General features: G+C 34.4%; 1 protein-coding gene across 3 annotated transcripts in view; it reads right to left on the minus strand.

The window, feature by feature from the left end:
• Nkain2 (sodium/potassium transporting ATPase interacting 2) overlaps positions 1 to 20,573 on the minus strand; it is an 839,889-nt gene that overhangs the window by 439,421 nt on the left and 379,895 nt on the right. For all 3 annotated transcript variants that reach the window (XM_090338189.1, XM_090338190.1, XM_090338191.1), the window contains exon 2: positions 15,648 to 15,785. In XM_090338189.1, coding sequence (XP_090194315.1) covers positions 15,648 to 15,785 — 138 coding nt within the window. The remainder of the gene's footprint in view (positions 1 to 15,647; positions 15,786 to 20,573) is intronic.

The following is a 20,573-nucleotide window of genomic DNA, read 5'->3' on the forward strand; positions in this document are numbered from 1 at the left end:
CCCTAATTATCAAAATTTTTATAATTTTCTAATCGATAACAATAGTCTGTAAACACTGAACAAAGTGAAATCAATAGATTTGTATAATATAAATTATGAGCCACATTATAATAGAATGAGGTGACTCACATAAATATAAGGATAAAAATGGCATATGAATTTTATTGCATAATCTTCACTTAAGTATTTTATGTGTTAATATACATTACAGTCTTTGAACTTTAATATAATGGAAGAAATTGAAAATGTTCCTTTATTACAGTGAAGTGTTTGAAGTACTGGCAACAATTCTAGGAGCGAAAGGGGAAATAAGAAATTACCTGACAGCTGGAAGTAAACAAAAGGAAATAACATCTTAAATGATTCTTAAATGGCATTTTGAGAGTCAAACTAGAATGATACATAAACTTAAAATACTTCCTTGACTATTTAACAATATTTTCAAATTTATTTCTTAGGAAACTTTCTTATATGCCTAGATTTGATTATATAGCAAAAAATAGTTTTCTGAATAGAAATACTATGTACAAATCATACTAAACATAAACTCCTTAAATTGATCATGAACTTTTTTTTGTAGATGATTCCTTAGTAAAGAGAGTAAGCATTAACCTATCCTTTTTTTCAGATTAAGAAAATTAATATCTAGGTACAAACCGCACATGAATGTGCAAGATCCATCAAAATTCCTGAAGAGAGAAAGCATTTAGTAATGAGACATGGAAAATATTCAGTAGGAAGTAGGCTTTGGAATACTGGTATAATCTTCAGGGTATTTTATTTTCCTTTCATAGCTACCAAGACATTTCAAAACTCCTATCACCTGAGTCATTCAGCAACAGCTGTATTATGTGCTATGGATTAGCTGCGTTTGTCTACACTGGAGGAGAGTGACATAGTAATGTCACAAAATGACAAAGATGTTTTCACTGGAAACAAAATGAGAGCCTGCAACAGAAGAGTGCAAATAGAGTTAATGAACCTGTCTCCATGTTTCTATTTATTTCATTTAATTGACTTTGAGGAATTGGAAGCACAGTGTTAGAAATTATTTGTTGTTATCTTCCAGTGTAAAAAATCAGATGTCAGTCCTATATTCAATAACATATAAACAGAAAATATAATGCCAGAGGTGACAACACAAAAAAGACCAAAGAATTTGGTCAGAAGTCATCTGTTATTCAAGATTTTAGGGAAATCTTGTAAAAAAAACCTGAAGAACCACATGAGTGGAGTGGAATTTGTATATCATATATTGAGGTATTTGCCTCTGGGTGTACATATACATATTTTGGTATGTGTGATAAACTGTCTCTATATCATGGACATGGACTCACTTTCTTAGAAGTCATGCGTACTGAAGAGTTTCAAAGCTTCCTAAGTAGAAGCTACCTAATTAATTTCACTAAGTAGCAGTCATGATCTGTGAAAGTAAAGGTCTACTTCATGCTAAAAATAAAAAATGTATATACAGATGCATCTATAGTATCTAACTATTCCATCATGTAAAGTGTTGGATCAATTCTTATCTGCAATCATTGTAATTGAAAAACAAGTTGATGTAATCATGTATACCTATAAAACAGAAAGACTAACACTTTCTAATATTACAAAGATATTATGATACTTTTGCATAGAAATAGAGACGTTACAAAGTGAAAATGAGGTGGGATGGCATAGTAATATTCTTCTTTGATAATGAGAAACCTAGCAGTTTTACTAGAGAGAGCATTATCTGGAATTTTCTCTAATACAGAAACACTGGGTACCAGCAGAATAACAAATTCACTAATGTTTCCTGACACCTTATTTATTTTTAGATTTTTTTTATGATGAATACTAAGCTGAGCCAAAAGTGGATAATTACATTTGGTAGAAAAGAGATAAAACTTCTGAAACAGTTTCAAGGTTATTATTCTTTTAAGTCAATAAATCCCCTATATTATGATATGGAAATAAGTGTTGATAGCCTCTCTCCTTTTATTAAAATTCACTCACTTTCGAACACAATATATGAATAGGAATGGAGAACAGCAGGGATTACAAATTGTATTGTTTCCTTGAATAAAATAACAATAAGCTTGTTAAAATGGTATGGTAATTTTTAACCTCTTCCTCACCATAGAATCTGATTCTCACAGTGGCAAGTGTTAGCACTCACTCGATATTGATGGAACATGAGCAATATAAAATGTATAAATAAGTGTTGGCTTATATATATGGGCCGGAAGTTTTGAAGGCATGGCTCAGGAGATAAGGTACCTGCTAATGAGTGTAAAGCAACGGAGTCTGAGTTTGAGTCTAGAACTTTGATAGAAAAAAAAAAAGAAATAGGTATTGGGTCAGGATCTTAAAATTCTTCATTCTGGGTTTCCTTCATTGGTAATAACTAGTACACTTCTAGGACTCTCCTAGTAGAAACTAAATGAAAGGATCTCTAGGATATGGAAACAAGAGTTTTATCTTGTGTGATTGTTGTTCTTGATGTACTGTTATTTCTCTTCTCTTTTGTTGCCCTTTGGTTAATCTTATATTGTTACTATACTTGATTATGTTACCTGGCATATTGTAAATATGTTTGATTATTTGAAATAGGAAAGGGAAAGGGGGAAAACAAGATAATTGGGAGGGGGTGGTGCTGGGGAATGGGGAAAAAATCATGAGAAGGGGTATCAATGTATGAGAAATAACACACCAACTATCTGGCAAATGTAACTGTAACCCCTCTATACATTACAATAAAAATCCTCTATAGATTACAACAAACATTAAACAAAATCTCCATTCATATTTTTATACCTTTGAGTTTCTGGTACCAAAACATCACCATCATAATAAGAACAAGAAATGAATCTATACATGAAATGAAATGAAATGGTTACTATGGCTAATAATGTTTACCCCCTTATGAAAATTTAGACAAAAACTACTCAGAAAATACTATTGTAAATGTAAATGTAAGCACTGTGATTGAATACTAATTTTTCAGAACAATAATTAAAAGATGTCTCCTAGTTCTAATTTTCCAGTACTTGAAAATGAAATGATTTAGAAAACTGTTTCTCTCCCCCAAGATCCCTTGTTATACATGCACACTACCTCTCACTGCTTGACAGCCCTCATAAAATAAAATCTAGGCAAGATAAATTTAAATGCAGTAAACATTTCTTTTACAAGATTCCTTCAACTCAAGTGGTATCTTTAGTAGACAAAAAGAAGTGGGAAGAGAAAAAATTGATTCTATTGTGCTCTAGAAAATGACAGGTTAAGGCAAATGGAAGTTTAACTGTGGAGTCTAGATAACACATTCTCATTCATGGAGTTCCCAGATGAGTCAATGTTTCCAAAAATTACTGACAAGATGTCTGCAAATGCAGCACTGAACTGACAAGAAAAAAAAAGACTATTTCATTAAGGAGATAGCTGGTCAATTGAAATGCATCTCAACTCCTAAAGGTCAACCTCAGAATATTTTTCTGGTATTATTAAATACAAATATAGAAATGTTTGAGAAGGAATATAGAAAATTTCACAAATGAAATTTTTGGAGTCATTACAACCCAAGAGACTGTTCCTTCAGTTTCAACTTTTATGACATAGTAAAATTAAGTGCACTAACGAATTTCAAATTAAAGTTCTTGAGGCTGTAATACTTCATGCACTCAAAAACATTTAAAATAGTGTTTTACAACTGTTATTTGACACAGTCCATGCTAATAAAATACAAGCCAAGAAAAGACCCAAATTAATATTATCAAATTGTCATCTTTTTAATTAAAAAATAACACATCCTGAAATGTGTACCCTCTTTCCTCTTCCTCTTTCCTCAGGATGAGGAAGTAAGTGAATGTAAGAATAAGATCTCTTTGATTTAATCAGCAACCAATTTTCTCTTAATTCAGAGATAATAATAAATAGAATGAGATTCAAAGCACAGTAAAAAGAGTTCATCCTGGAGATAGACAAGAGGTTCTAACACAGAAATAATGGAGTAGTAGGGTATAAAATTAATTTTTATTATTTTTCTCTATGCTGACAATGAGAAGAGTGAGGCTAAAATGAGGAAAGCAACTTCTTTTATAATAGCCTCAAAAAATACCTAGGGATTAACTTAACCAAAGAAATGAAGGACCCATTTGATGAAAACTTTAAAAACCTGAATAAGGAAATTAAAGCAGAACTAAGGAAGTGCAAAAAACCTAGATGATCGTAGGCTGAGAGGATTAAAATGTTGAAAGTGGAAATAGTGCCAAAGGCTGTCTACAAAATCAAGGCAATACCCATCAACATCCCAACATCATTATTTAATGGAATACAAGAAGAAATGTAAATATTCAGAATAATAAAAGACCACGAATAGTATGTTTAGCCAAAAGAACAGTGCTTGGGGAATATTAATACCAAACTTCAAACTCTATTTTGAAGCTGTAGTAATAAAAACAGCTTGGTACTTACACAAGAACAGGCCTGAGGACCAATGAACCAGAACTAAAGACCTAGAAATGAATCTGTAGACTTGTGGCTGCTAATCTTTGATAAGTGTGCCAAAAAATAGGATGGAAGAAAGACAGCCCCTTCAAAGGGTGCTAGCAGAATTGATTAAACACCTATAGAATATTTAAATTCGATTTTTTAATATATTTTTATTGTAGTTAATAGAAGGGTTACATGATATTTTCCAGATAGATGGTGCATTAATTCCCATACATTGATACCCTTTCACATGTCAAATTCGATTTTTATATTTAATCTTGTACCAGAATCAATTCCAAATGGATCAAGGACCTCAAGGTAAAAGCAGATACACTGAAAATATTGCAGGAAAGATTGGAGGAACAATATGGCTCCTCGGTCCATGTTGAAACTTTTTTTCTTTTTGTTGGTCATAGGGCTTGAACTCAACCTAGGCACTGTCCCTGACCTCTTCAGGTTAAGGATACTTCCCTTCTCCTGGGCCTGGGCTTGTTGCACAGCTCCTCAGCTTAAGGCTATCACCCTAGCCTTGAGCCAAGCCCCACGTCCCGTTTTCTAGATAAAAGAGTCTGTCGTCCTTTTGTTCCCATGCTGGCTTTGAACCTTGATCTCAGCCTCCTGAGTAGCTACAATTACAAGTGTGAGCCACTGCGCCCAGCTTGAAATTTTCTTAATTAAAAAAATATTTTGTTTCTATTTTTAAAAGTTCATTTCAATCAGCATCATTTTATGTGATCACATGGACATACTCTGGAGCCCTTGGGATCCTCTCCTTAGAAAACCCTCCTTTGATATCATTGTGTTGAAGATTTGGGGATGCTGTACAATTAATCATATCCAAGTGTAGACAAATCGTTTTTCTATCTTTCTTAGTTTTTCTGTCCTAATGACCCTTGCCATTTTCATTCGTTTTTAGACTAGCTTCCCTTAATTGCGTTTTATCAGTTGTTACTGATTTGGCTATAGGTTAAATATTCAATTAATATTATATGCACTTTGTTACATGTAAGATATGTACATAAAAATAAACATTATCATATCATTCCATCATCCTTGGTTATGGATGATGAGTAAATATTAACTGCTGATAAATTGTATCTGTTCTATCATAAGTTGGACTTTGGTCTTTTCAATGGTCAATCTACAGTGTCTAAAAATAATTAGTACATAATAGGTATAAATTATATATTTTTACTGTAAATCAATAGTGTGTATGTGTGTGTGGCTGTGTGTGTATTATTGAAGATCAAATCCAGAGTATTACCAACCCTTCTTCTACCAGTGAGCTATACCCTATAGACATTAAACCATTACTTAATTAAACTAACACAATAAAGATTTTAGTTGGGTGCTGTCTTATAAAACCTTAGCAAATTACAAGTTCCATACTAAAATTACACTCATCTCTACTTCTATTAAGTTTCACTTTTACTGGTTTTGTTACTTGTAATCAGTTAGTAGTCTGTGAGTACTGAGTGGAAAAATTACAGAAATTTAAAAAACAATCCTGTTTTAAATAACACTATTCTTGGTTGTGTGATCATGTCATGCCACTGCATCTCCTCTGAGATCCATATCATCTCCATGACTGCTCACTCAGTTACCTGAGTTTTCAGCTGGAACTGCAACGGTTTTGTAGTGCTTCTGTTTAAGTAACTCTTATTTTAGCCATACCTCCTAACAGAAGGAATGGTGATGCTGTCAATCTGGTGGCTATGAATGGAAGTTGTAAGTGCTTTTCTTTTCAGTGAAATAAAAAAGAAGAAATGCACCCCATCTGCAGGGTTAGTCATCAACTGGACATCTTGGATGTACTCCCCGTGGATCAGTGGAAACTACTATATTACCAACCACTGTGAAAATTCACTCCGACCTTGAGATAAGTCAAAGTCTTAGTATTCCCCAAAGAGAAACAAGAGCTAGAATGCCCTTGTGTATAAGCTTAAATACAGCTTTCACTACATCTTCATATTGAAAAACTAAATGCTATCGATAGATTTTGTATAAAAAATCTCTTAAGATAATGACATGTAGTTAAAGTACCTTTGAGGTAATGAAAATCCCCCTTCAAGCAACAAATTGAGACAGTGAAAATAAGATCTGTCAAGGATTGACGGTTGAGCATCTAGGATAATAGGTGGGCTATCTCTTTGAGTAATGCTCCACAAACATGGTGTGTGTGTGTGTGTGTGTGTGTGTGTGTGTGTGTGTGTGTGTGTGTGTTGGACTGAGGCTGAACTCAGGATCTTGAGTTGCTAGTTAGGCATTGTTTCTGTTGAGCCACACTTCCTGCTGTAATAAATAACGTCATTCTTAAGTGAACTTTTCATACATATCAGAAATTTCAAGATGCTAGCTTAAAATGGTAGAAATATATTTATATATATATATATAATCTATAATGCCACTTACCTAGAAGCCAAAAGATTTTAGGACCCAGTAAATGTGGGTGGCTGAAAGGGAATAGAGTAGTCAGACAAGATTTGTATCTAGCCACATAATCAGGTTATGTCAAAACAACACAAAAAACAACCACTTCTGCACACCAGCAGGCTAAAGTAAGCACAAAGGGCTGTGAGTTTGGTATAGTAGTAAGTGCTTGCCTAGCATGAATAAAGACCTGGGTTCAATTCCTGGGTACTACATACATAGAAAAAGCTGAAAGTGGTGCTATGGCTCAAGTGGTAGAACTCTATGCTTAATGCAATGCGATAGTAACAGACAAAAGTTTTGTTGCAAAAGAAGATCCAGACATACAATACTTGCAGTCCTAAGCCCTAAAGTAATACCAAAACATTTGTAATAGGTAACATGTATCTTAGGGTTGATATATTGAATGGGAAAAAATTGTATAACTAGACTAATGTTTGGAGGGACAAAGAGCAAAAAAGAAGCTGACCTAGAAATAATTACGTAGATTCTGGATTTATGGAGGAAGAACATATGGCCAAATGTAAGAGTAGGTAAAAAGCATGCCTAACCCTCTAATATTTTTAGAATAAGCCAGATAGTCCTCCTTCTTAGGAAAAATAAGACTTTTTAAATAGGTAAATTATAAGTCATAGTATATAGTAGTTGTTCAATGAACTTATCTGAGGCAACAAAGACAAATGTTCAAAAACACAGAGAAACCTTGAAATACCATATGGAAGATCTTCAGTTGATGACATCAATAAGCTCTAATCAGAAAAGTTTATAAATTTTTAAAAGACACTTCATTTAGAGATATCAATGTGAAAAAGACTATAATAAATATTTCAAGGACTTCTTCAAAGGCTATTTATAGATTGATAGCAGACTTGAATCAGTAACAGCTTTCTAGACTATCATAAAATAATTATGTCAGTGGTCTTAAAAAAATAAAAAAATACTTCTAAATTTAGTATCTAGACAAACGTAAGAAGAATCAGCATTTTCTGTCATGCAAGAATACCAGAAAGTTTAGCTCATGAATTTGTATTCTCAGGAAGTTGTGTGAAAACTGCAGAAAGGTAATATATAGAAACTTAGATATCATGAGTCTACTTAAGGATAGCAAAGTCAGGAAGAGAAATAGATAACACAGACTTAGAAAAAAAGCCATTTTAAATAGGAGCAAAACGACAGAGTTCAGGGGAAATACTCAGTGAGGTGGAACATACTATTAAAACAAAAAGCTGCAGGAAAGAGGCCTACATTCAAACAGGAAAGTGAAGAAATTATTTTAAGAAATGTGGAATGAACATCAATCAATAGGCATAGTCAGAAATATATCTGGGCTGGCTTTGAACCTTGATCCTCAGACCTCAGCCTCCTAAGTAGCTAGGATTACAGGTGTGAACCACCACTCCCGGCTAATGGAATTCTATGCTGCCATCAGAAAGAATGAGATCTCCCTATCTGTAAGGAAAGATTTAGAAAAATTATATTAAATGGAGTAAATCAGACTCAAAGGATCATAGGCTCAATGGTTTCCCTCATTTGTCATAATCAGTAGAAACCTTGGGCTCTCCTAGCAGAGATTTACAATATAGCAAAACCTAGATACATAAGGCCATATAGTATGACGCTAAATGAAAGGACCTCCAGGATATAGAAACAAAAGCCATGTAATGAATGGTGTTGTCCTTAATGCAGTGTGTTATCTCTCATCTCTTTTGTTGTCCCTTGGTTATGTCATATTGTTACTGTATTTCACCTTGTTAGCTAATATATTGGATATACATGTATTTGGTTATTTGAAATTGGATAAGAAAGGGGAGAAAACAAGATGAAGGGCAGGGGCTGGGAGAGGGAATGGGGTCCAAGACATGAGGAAGGGTATCAATGTTTGCAGAGTAATGCACCTTCTATCTGGTGAATATAATGTAACCCTTCTATTAATTACAATAAAAATATATGGAAAAAGAAGAAATATATCTGGGGTATAGTTAAAATATCTGTTTGAAAACAATCAGAAATTTGAGGAGAAATCTTTAAAAATAAAGTGTGATCTAAAGATAAGTTAAACTATAATGATTTATAGTAAGTCCTTACTAGATAGTATCTAAAGCTGAAAAATATCTGGTTGAAAATTTAAGAATTATAGATAGATACAAATACCCACACACATACAAATACACATACACTTCTAAAATAACTATAAAAGTATAAGATTAAAACCAGCTAGAATGAGGTAAAGAAGGAAACCTTTGTTTAATTATAAACACAACCTTATATTTCATGCTTAAAAATACATATAAGAATTATTTATTTTTATTTTAGAAAAACATAGCCTAGGACTGGGATTTGGCTTAGTGGTAGAGTGATGGCCTAGTATGCATGAAGACCCGGGTTCAGTTCCTCAGTATCACATCCATAGAAAAAGCTGGAAGTGGTGCTGTGGCTCAAGTGGTAGAGCTCTGACATTGAGAAAGCCCAAGAATATTGCTCAGGACATGAGTTCAAGACTCAGGACTGGCAAAAAATATTTAGAAAAAACATATCCTAATACCTAAACAATGTGTCCTCACAAAATGTCTCTTTAAAATTCACTTCCAAATTATTTGATAATTTGGATTGCCAAAATGTAATTATTTACATGTACCACATTTTATAAATCTTTAGTCACAGCCTAACACCAGGATGAGCGCAAAATCTATCTTCTTGTAGCATAAATAGCTCATAATTCCTCAAGGGTACACATTCTTTTGAAAATAAATTGCATTCCCAATGTTGCATTATTACATTTATTTGAGGACTACAGGCTAAATCCATTAAACTTGTAATGATATTTTTCCCCTCCTGGGCTTTTGGAAAAAATGCTTATTTTCACAACTACTCTAAGTCATTAGAAGTATTGTTAATTTACTACTATCTCAAGCCCCTTCATCTCTAATCTACATTGATTTTTGTGTCCTGAACACAAAAAGCATGCATTTTTAGCGCTTTCACTGTAATAAGTTTTTTTCAATATTTTTTCTCCCAGAAAAATTCGATAAAACTAGCAAAGTACCCACTTGAACATAGATTGATAATTTCTTCAAAGTGACTTCTAAATGTGCAATCACCTTTAGGAACCAAAGATTATTAGAGCATGTCTACATGGCCAGTAAACATACCTGTGAAAATTCTCCCCATTTTCTGGTGTTCCATGGAGACCTAATTTCATGGTCAATCAAAATGATGTCATGGCTGATTATCAGCACATAATACATTGCAAAATTTAAAGATTGTGTTTCCATCCAACACAAAATTTTACAATCAAAAATTTAAAGGTTCTGTTTCCATCTAACACGAGATTTTACAAAATAGGTTTTGGGATTGAGTGTGTTGATGTCATTCCTCTATTCCTTCCATGCTTGCAAGCCATTTTTCTTTAGCATGTTAACTATGGAGTAGCAAAATTCAAGAGAGTCAAGGGAGGTGACATATGTGTGAAATGGATTGCTTTCCTGGAGAGGAGGATGAATGCAAACTTACAGAACACTACTCCAACCTGTGGCAACAATTTGCAGGACATTTAGTGCTCAGTAATAATCAGACATCACCTATTAAAAATACTTTAATACAAGGGGCCTGTTATAGTCTTATATGCTTGTTTTACCAGTTATTTTGGAAATGGAAATTGAGAGCATGTCTTCTGAGGCCTTCCTGGGCTAAAGCTATTAAGACTCATCTTAACCGATATTCTTGGTTGAAGGATCCACACTGGTAATCCTAGTTATTTGGGATTCTGTAGGTAGGAGGAATGTGAACAAAGGGCATCGCCAGGAAAAAAAAAGGAAGTCTGTTCCTAAACAGAGTGAAACAAAAAGGGAAGGGTATATAGCTCAGTTGGAGTGCCTGCTAGCAAGCCCGAGGCCCTGAATTCTTTTTTTATTTATTATTAAGAATATGCCAAGATAGAACATATTTAATGTCATTGGAATATATGAGAACAACATTGTAGGGACACCAGAATGACAGCAAAACACAAATCTGAGGCCCTGAATTCTACTACCACATGCAAAGTGAAAGTAGATTAAAGGAATTTTCAATAATTTTTATCAAACTAGTCAAATAGTAACATATGCCAGGCACCGGTGGCTCACGCCTATAATCCAACCTACTCAGGAGGCTGAGATCTGAGGATAGTGATTAAAAGCCAGGGGCATAAAAGAATGTGAAACTCTTATCTCCAATTATCTTTGAACTGAAGAGGTAAGGGACAGTGCCTAGCCTCAGAGTTCAAGCCCCCATGACCGACAACTGGCAAGCAAAAAATAGGAACATATTAGAATAGTGAACATTACCAGTTATGTTTTAATTATAGGTATATGAAGGAAACATACAAAATGTTTTTAAGTTTGAACCATGACATTGTGAATGTATTGGTCTATTTTTATGTTGAATAATTTTTATCAAAAGGTAATACGCCAAATGCAAAAAAAAAATCACAAAGGCCTGAAGTATAAAGGACAGGAAAATGGATTTCATTGTAAAGTCTCCAATTTAGAGAACACTGATATATTTTTCCTGGCTGTGGTAATATATAATTGTCAGCTACAGCAAGCCTCAATTGTGCATTTTTCTTCTGTACCCAGATCTTTTATTGAGTAAAATTTCTATCATTCATGATTCAATTCGCTATTCTTTTAACTATAATTGCCTTTGTCATCTTTAGGTAAATGGAAATTCTTCACCCCATTTTTATGTTGTTTTATATTTGCTCAAGTCTTTTGTTTTCTTGTCTTCAACTATACACAAATAGATAATGAGAAAATGAAGTATTAGAGAAAACGAGTGATAACACAGATCTAAAAGATAGAGTACTGTTTTGGGTTTTTTTCTGTTTTTTGTTTGTTTGTTTGTTTTTAGAAAACTTTGACAGGTTGAGGCCACATGGTAGAAACAGACTGGTAGTAGAAATTGGAAGAACAAATAAGAAATGGTTGTTGAGAGCTAGTGAAAAAATAACTATGAACTTGTTGATCTGCGTTATGACCCTTTCCAAGCTTGATTGGTAAACATTTAGTCCCATATAGCCACCTGTTGTAAGTGAGAGATAACCTAATAAAGAATCTATTTTCAAGCAAGTTCTGTTTGCAATACTTCCAACTTGGACTACTTGAGCTGAAATATAGAATTTTTGCATTCATAGCATCTCCAGATAGAAAATGATCATATAGGCATTGTCTTAGGGAAAAGAACAGAGACCTATCAATAAGAAAATAATTCTATGCTGCTGTCAGAGAGAACATCTCCCCATTTGTAAGGAAATGGAAAGACTTAGAAAAAATCATATTAAGTGAAGTAAGCCAGACTCAAAGGAACTTAGGCTCAATGGTTTCCCTCATTTGTCATAATCAGTAGAAACCTTGGACTCTTCTAGCAGAGATTTGCAATAGAGCAAAACCTAGATACATAAGGCCATACAGTATGGCGCTAAATGAAAGGACCTCTAGGATATAGAAACAAAAGCCATATAATGAGTGATTGTTGTCCTTAATGTACTATGTTATCTCTTATCTCTTTTGCTGTCCTTTGGTTATCATATTCTTACAGTATTTTACTTTGTTATCTGATATATTGGATATATGCGTATTTGGTTATTTGAAATTGGATAGGAAAGGGAGGAAAACAAGATGAAGTTGGGGGTAGAGGGGAGGGAAATGGGGACCAAGACATGAGAAAGGGTATCAATGTATGTGAAATAATGCACCTTCCATCTGGTGAATGTAATGTGACCCTTCTATTAATTACAATAAAAAATATATGGAAAAAAAAGAAAAGGTCAAATCAGGGTTGGAGGTTTAATACACACTATTCCTATAGAAGGTTTCTAACTCGTGTCTAATAGACATCTCTCTACATAAACTTTGGTGTCTTAAGGTTGTTTTTCCTTAACATCTTAATTCTTATGTAATAAGGGAAGAGTTTACAACTTGAGAGACTTATTTTTTGCCAGTCTTGAGGCTTGAACTCAGGGCCTGGGCACTGTCATTGAGCTTTCTCCAGGCTAGCACTCAATCAGTTGAGTCACAGCACTACTTCTGGCTTTTTAAAAGTTTTTAAACTCAATCATTGGTACAACTACAAGATTGAAACATATGGAAGAGAAGCAACTCACGCAATCTACAGCTGACGATCCCACTGTTAACAAATTTATAGAGAGCATTAAGGAGATCACTTTAGCAATCAGTGCATTCATACTTCAAATGTGATTCTTGAGTAGGTTTGCTCACATTAACCATGGTATGTATTTCATACATAAACTTTACTTCCATCATCCTAGCTATAACCCAAGTACTTCCAGCTTTTACTGTGTATGTGGCACTGAAGAACTGAACCCAGGGCTTCGTGAATACTAACCAAGCACTGAACCACTAGGCCACAATCCGGGCCCTACAACTTGATACTTTAAAAAACCTTCTTGTTTGAAGATTTTAGCAGCTAGGAATAAAAGGAACAAAAATAAACTAGGTACTGATGTCTCACATCTGTATTCCTAGCTCTCAGGAGGCTGAGATCTGAGGATTATGGTTTGAAGCCAGCTCAAGGAAGAAACTTCCTAAGTCCCTTATCTCATAAATGATCACAAAATAAACAGAAATAGAAATATGGCTCAATTGGTAGAGCACTAGCCTTATGCAAAAAGTGCAAGAACAGTACCCAACTCTAGAGTTCAGGTCCCAGGACTAGAAGAAATCTAACAAATACACAAATGACATTAAGTAAATAAAAAAAGATAAGTAACTAAATAAATGGCATAGGAAGAGTTAATCCAATAATTGGCACAACTTGCTCTGATTTAAATTTCCCTTTAGACCAGTGCAATGTTATTTAAAAAATAAAGAAAATAAGAGAGTAAACATTTATTTAATATTTTTTGAAGATAGAATATTGTGATAAAGCTAACTAAACACCTTTCTTCTCTCCTTGAGACTGACTTAAAAATTTCCAAACTGTTCAAATGTACATTTTATTTTAATCAAAAATACCTCATCAGAAATAAAGATGAGGTATTTATGTAGTCAGACTCAGGTAGCTGAAGCAGGAAGATAGTTCTAAGACAGCCAAGATTTCATAATCAAGATATTTAAATTCCTTTCTACATTCCTTGAGACTGACTTAAAATTTTCCAACCTGTTCAAATGTAGATTTTATTTTAATAAAAAATACCTCACCAGAAATAAAGATGAGGTATTTATGTAGTGATAATGTCAGACTCAGATAGCTGAAGCAGGAGGATAGTTCTAAGTCAGCCCAGGTTTCATACTCAATATCAGTCTGGAACAAAAAATAAAACCTTTCCTCTCAAAAATATTGACTATAACCAGTAAAATCATATAGAGGACCAAAAATTTAATAAAAAAGAAAAGGTGATTCAGGAACATTTTATTAAAGATTAATGTACATCATCTAATTAAAACATTATTAACCAATATAGATTTTCTGTTTACTGACCAAGACATATTATATTCATAAACTATTCTGTTGAATGGCAACTCCTTTACACAACTTCTTACAGACTAAAAAAGATCAGGAAGCTGACAACTGGTAAAATTAAAAAAAAAAAAACAAAACAGAATTTATCAGGCTCCAGATTTCACCCTTGGTATTAAGACTTCAGATAACTCAATCACAGCCACCATGGTGCTGTTTCCACAAATTGCAATCATTTCAGAAAATGGACAATATGACCATAGCCTGTGCACTGAAAATACCCTGCAACATAGTAGCATTTATTAGATTCACCAGGATGGCATTATGCTATGGTATCCTGACATGCCCCAGAAGGAAAAGACTATGAGTCCTCTGTCTTCCTTAGCCACAGTGTAACCCATGTGTCCAGCAACCCCTGGTGGTTTCAGTGTCAATGAGCTTCATCTGAATTCAGGATTACAGAGAGAACAGGCCAGAGGAGGTTACTTCTTATAAAAAGAGGGCTTCAGGAAGCTTAAGAAGACCTACTGGTGTTGTGTTGAATGTGGTAGACTTACTAACTTACATAAATGCTTTTTTTTTTACCACCAAGTTGCTTTAAAATTTAATATAAATGGCTATTGTCAAAAAAAGGGAAAGGGAAAAAATGATGAAATGGAAGAAAAGATATCCGCATAAATGAAGAGCAATAGCTGAGATCTGAGGCACATACAAAAGTTTAAAAAAAATACAGAAGACTGTTATGGTTCCCATAGCAACTGCAACACAGTTGGATTTCACTTTTATGTTAAGTAAGTTTAACTTCAGTAGGAATGCAAAATAGTTCCTCTGAGCCAAAAAAGAGAATTACTGAGAACACAGAGACAATGGTCCAGAATGTTCTGGCTTTCCAATATTTCAAATATTAACCCTAATGTTGTATTCATAATTTTCACATTTATTGTATGTTTGCTTATATAGATATTAAACTGCATTCAATTTATAAAACTGAGTTATTTTAAATGAGAGAAAATCTCTCATTGAAATCGGTTAATTCAAAGACTTTACAAATTAGAAATTGAATTTGTAATTGTCGGATAATATTTGCTGAAAGTACAATTTATGAAAGTATAATCTGATTATATTCACTATCAAGTGATTAAAACTTGGCATTTTTAATCACTGTTGATACAATATGAAGCTATGAACATAAATGCACAGCATTGAAGAGGCATAGGTACATCATTTTAGGACATTTGCATACATTTTTCTTTTCAAATGAAATATAAAATGGGAGGAAAGATACTTACTCCTGTAATGTAACGAGGTCTATATTGAATAGTTCCGAATAAACCAAGGATGACGATAATAATATGTACAAAATTTGCCAGGATAGGTGCCCACTGATATCCAAGGAAGTCAAATATTTGCCTCTCCAGAACAGAAACCTAGAACAGTAAAACAGGACGAATAGGTGAGCCCCATGAGAAACTGCACAGCATTAAGAGAGAAAAAAAGGAATAACACGAGTTATAATTCACAATTACAACTTTGGTACTGTAGCTTATATTTGTTATTTAGAGAGAGAATGACAGACAGCTCCAAGTATGTTTCAAAGGAAAACTATATCTATAGAGATCTAGAGACAGCTATAAGTCTTTCTCATCCACAAGATGTCACCTGTCACACACCTGGAGTCATCAACCAGGCAGGTAAGTCTACATGAAAGGCATGGTAAGATCTTCTCAAATGTCACTATTTTGGTTGAAAATAGAATAAAGGACAATTGGTATAGAGAAATCACATAACTCTCTGGGAAGAGCAATAGGCATAGTTTGTGTCCCCACAGTGCCAGTGCTACTAGGAGAGTGTAATTACTCTGGTTTTTGATTCCTCATTGTAAGTGTAGAGATTCAACAGCTGTAAGGGTCTTTCAAGGCCAAAGTCTTGGATAATGACTGCTTGAACATGACTGCTTGTCCTACAGCAACAATTATAAAAGAAGGACCACTTAAGGTATACATTGTGCTTTCATATACGCTCAAAATTTTGTAAATAAGATAAACATGTTCCAGTGAGAACAAAACCAAGCCAGTGAAGCAGCCAAACAGTAACAGTGGGAAAGTGGCTTATAGTCCTAACTATCACTTTACATTGCAAAGTGAAATTCAGGTAGTTGGCAAGACTCCCATAGGCTCTAACTCCACAAAGAAGCCTGTTAGCTTTCTTCTTGCCTGCCTGCAGGTGGAATGATAACAAACTGTCTGTTCAGAGAAAAACTATTATGAAAGGACTTGATTCACTATCCTTTTTTAACCAAGTTTTTAAGAGAAAATGATTTAAAAACCCCCAAGTTACTAACATCACTACCTTACTTTAATGATGGTTCTTGTCAGAAGGAAATACTTATTCTCAAAACAGGCAGTATGCTTTTAAATTAAATATCTGAAGCTCAGTTTGGAGACTTCTTGAATGATCATTATTCCCACTGCAATTCTTTTTTTTTCCCCACTGCAATTCTTTAGCTGAGCAGTACATTTCCCCACCAGGTAGTGAGAGACAAAATAAATTCCTGACAGTTGTTTGAATAACACTTCAATTTCCCAAGGCTCAGTATGAACCATGTAATGGCTTTAGCAGTCACGGTCCAACCTAGTCAAATATGCTTTTTTTTTTTTTTACTTCACCTTGGCAATGATTAAAAAGAAGACAAAGAAGAGCAAGAAGGATCTCAGGTCCATTCTACTCTATGCTAAATTCTTGGTACCCTTCATAGTCCCAGCAATGGGATACAATTAATAGCCGCTAACTTGAAAGAGCTTCACTATATCTTCAGGCCCAGAAACCTTGAGCTACCTTTTAGGAGGCTGAAGCATTCCTTCAGCTTTCTTCATGTAGTCAACTTTTAGTACAAATGAGACCCATCTGGAAGATCACACAGCATTACATGCATACTACCTTGCTGGAATTCAAGAATTGTACCAAACATTAAGTAGATGTTTTGAGAGCTGCATTGCTAATCATCTGTACTAAACTCCTCCTTACATTGAACTTTCCTTTCTTTACCCTTGGATTACACAGGAAATAGGAATGCAAAATGTCAGCAAGAAAAAATCTAAACTTTATAATTTTTTTAATCATCATAACTGCAGGGACCCAGCAGGAAAATAGTCTAGAGGATGAAACACATGACTCAAGCAGTAGGAAATTTCTCAGAAAATGTAATGATTATGGAAGAAATAACAAGGCCATTGTTAATCATATAAAAATTAGCTGATACTATACTCATGAAGTTGGTAAGGCTAAACTAGAATTCTACCAACACTTATCATACACTATTTATTTATTTATTTATTTAGTGGGTCATGGGGCCTGAGCTTTGCCTGGGTACTGTCCCTGAGCATTTCAGTTCAAAGCTACCACCCTACCTCAGGGCTTAGGCCATGTCTCTGAGCTCTTCAGCTCAAGTCTACCACCCTATCCTTGAACCAAGATCCACTTCCCATTTTCTAGAGGTTAATTGGAGATAAGAGTCTCAGGTCCTTTTGTGCCTGGGCTGGCATTGAACCTTTATCCTTAGATCTCAGCCTCCTGAGTAGCTAGGATTATTGGCATGAGCCTCCACGCTGGGCTATTACAGACTTTTATGATAATGTTGTTTCTTATGAGATTATTAAGTTTATGGACAACTTGTCATATATTTCTGCTTTTTCATTTTGATGATTGTTTCCACTGCTTATCACAGAGAACTGCATACAAAGCTGTCTACTTCAAAATGAGTACTGAAGAAATGCTTATATTCTGAAATACTCAGCTGACTATCAGAAGAGTGATAATATATAGAAGTCTTCTGGGTTTTCCTAAGATTTCCTTCTAGGAGGAAGAATATTTAAGCACCTACTATCTTCTAGGTACTTCTTTCATCATGTGAGATCCTGGTTAAGTAAATATGATTTTCCTTTCATACGGATTAAGAAATCTAAGACTGTGGATGGTTATCCGCAGGCTGAAACAGTAGTATGAGGGAAACAGGAACATAAAAATTCCAGGAATAGCCCCTATATTCTGTCTTCCTCACCTTGAATATTTGTTAGTGCTATCTGGTTTAAAAAAACTTGAAAAGCTTTTATAATATATGTTGCATATACCATACTAGCAACAGAATAGATGCTATTTTTCCACTTAATTTCATTATTCCTTCTGGAACGGGATAGAGAATCATTACTCATACTTGTTATTTTGTGAGATTTTACTCCTTAACAAAAAATCTTTGTGATTTTTAAAAATATTTTTATCTCCTTAACTCATTTATAGTGTTTTTGTTCTTGTGATTCACTCTAATGTGCTTATCTGATAGTCTTCAAGTTACTAGAAACATAAATGTAGCTATTATATTTCAAAAGCCTAACACTGTGTTGTTTAAAACTCTATGTTAGACCCAGGAGTTTGGCCTAGTGATGGAGTGCTTGCTTAGCATGCACTGAAACCTGGGTTCACTTCCTCAGTACCACATACATAGAAAAAGCCAGAAGTGGTGCTGTGGCTCAAGTGGTAAAGTGGTAGAATGCTAGCCTTGAGAAAGCCCAAGGACAGTGCTCAGGCCCTGATTTCAAGCCCCAGGACTGGCAATAAAACAAACAAAACAAAACAAAAAACTCTTTGTGCTATTTTCATAAAGTCTTTTGATTATTCATACCTTTAAATATTTCTACAAGGAAAATTCAATTTAATATGTCCATTTGTATGTATAGCATATATTGATTAAAATGGTCCCTTTCACCTTTTTTCAACCTTCCATCTACCTCTTCCTCCACCAGTCGTGGCTTTGTCCATTTGCTGCTATGACAACGATTGCTTGCTGCAGATGCCAGCAGTGTGTGTTCAAATCCGTCTTGTTAAGCAGGCTGCCTAATCTTTTCTTCTCTGGCTAAAATCTCATACTATTATGGCTCACTTGATGTGACTTTCTAGACGTGGGCCTTTCACTGTCTTGCCAAAACTGGTGACTTGGCGAGAACTCATTTAGACCTTTTGCCTTCTTTGTCCTCCCAGTTTTTTTTTATGTCTTTCAATTTTAGCTTATTAGTAAAGCTAATATCATGCAATCAATTCTACATATAACCTTTGAGAGAAAACATGTAGATTCTTTTTTCTTTTTTAAAAATATTTTTATTGTAATTAATAGAAGGGTTACATGATATTTGCCAGATAGATGGTGCATTAATTCCCATACATTGATACCCTTTCACATGTCTTAGTCCCCATTTCCCTCCCCCCCACCCCCATCCCTCGTCTTGTTTTCCCCTGTTCCCTATCCAATTTCAAATAACCAAATACAAATATATCCAATATATCAGGTAACAAAATGAGATGCTGTAACAATATGAGATAACCAAGGGACAGCAAAAGAGATGAGAGATAACATAGTACATTAAGAACAACAATCATTCATTATATGGCTTATGTTTCTATATCCTAGAGATCCTTTCATTCAGCGTCCTACTATATGGCCTTTTGTATGAAGGTTTTGCTCTATTGCAAATCTCTGCTAGGAGAGCCCAAGGTTTCTACTGATTATGACAAATGAGGGAAACCATTGAGCCTAACTTCCTTTGAGTCTGACTTACTTCACTTAATATGATTTTTTCTAAGTCTTTGCATTTCCTAACAAATGGGTCAATGTCATTCTTTCTGACAGCAGCATAGAATTCCATTGTGTACAAATACCACTCATCTTGATCCCATTATGATGAAATAAAGATTCCTTTCTTTAAAAATAGTGAGTTATTAAATAAAAGGTAAAAGCAACCAAGTTAAATGTCTAGTGTTCACGTATGAATAAAAATTAAATTAATATATGGTAACCCCAGTTCTCCTGACTGTGGCTCCTCCCGGTTCAGCACCACTAATCTCCTTCAGATAGTGAACATTTTCACTGCCTCAGCACCGATGGACAGACTCAGATTCCAATGTTAGGCAAACAGGAAGGTCCCAAGAAAGGAAGAGAATTTGGGTGCCATCAGCATTGGTGAAGACAGGATTTTGCTCCATCAGTAGATGTGACATATTTTCTTCAGGATAAAGGAAACTAGGATCCTTACCACCTAGTACAGCATTTTTCTTTTCATGTTATCATCTTTTATTATGTTTGATTTTTGTGAAGTAGTTGTTTTATGTTGTTCTGCTTCTTCTCAGTTCGCCTTTGTTATGTCCTTTTTTGGGCCTAATACATGCTT

Source organism: Megascapheus bottae, chromosome 8, assembly GCF_031878675.1.
Source record: "Megascapheus bottae isolate mThoBot1 chromosome 8, mThoBot2.hap1, whole genome shotgun sequence".
NCBI classification, from domain to species: domain Eukaryota; kingdom Metazoa; phylum Chordata; class Mammalia; order Rodentia; family Geomyidae; genus Megascapheus; species Megascapheus bottae.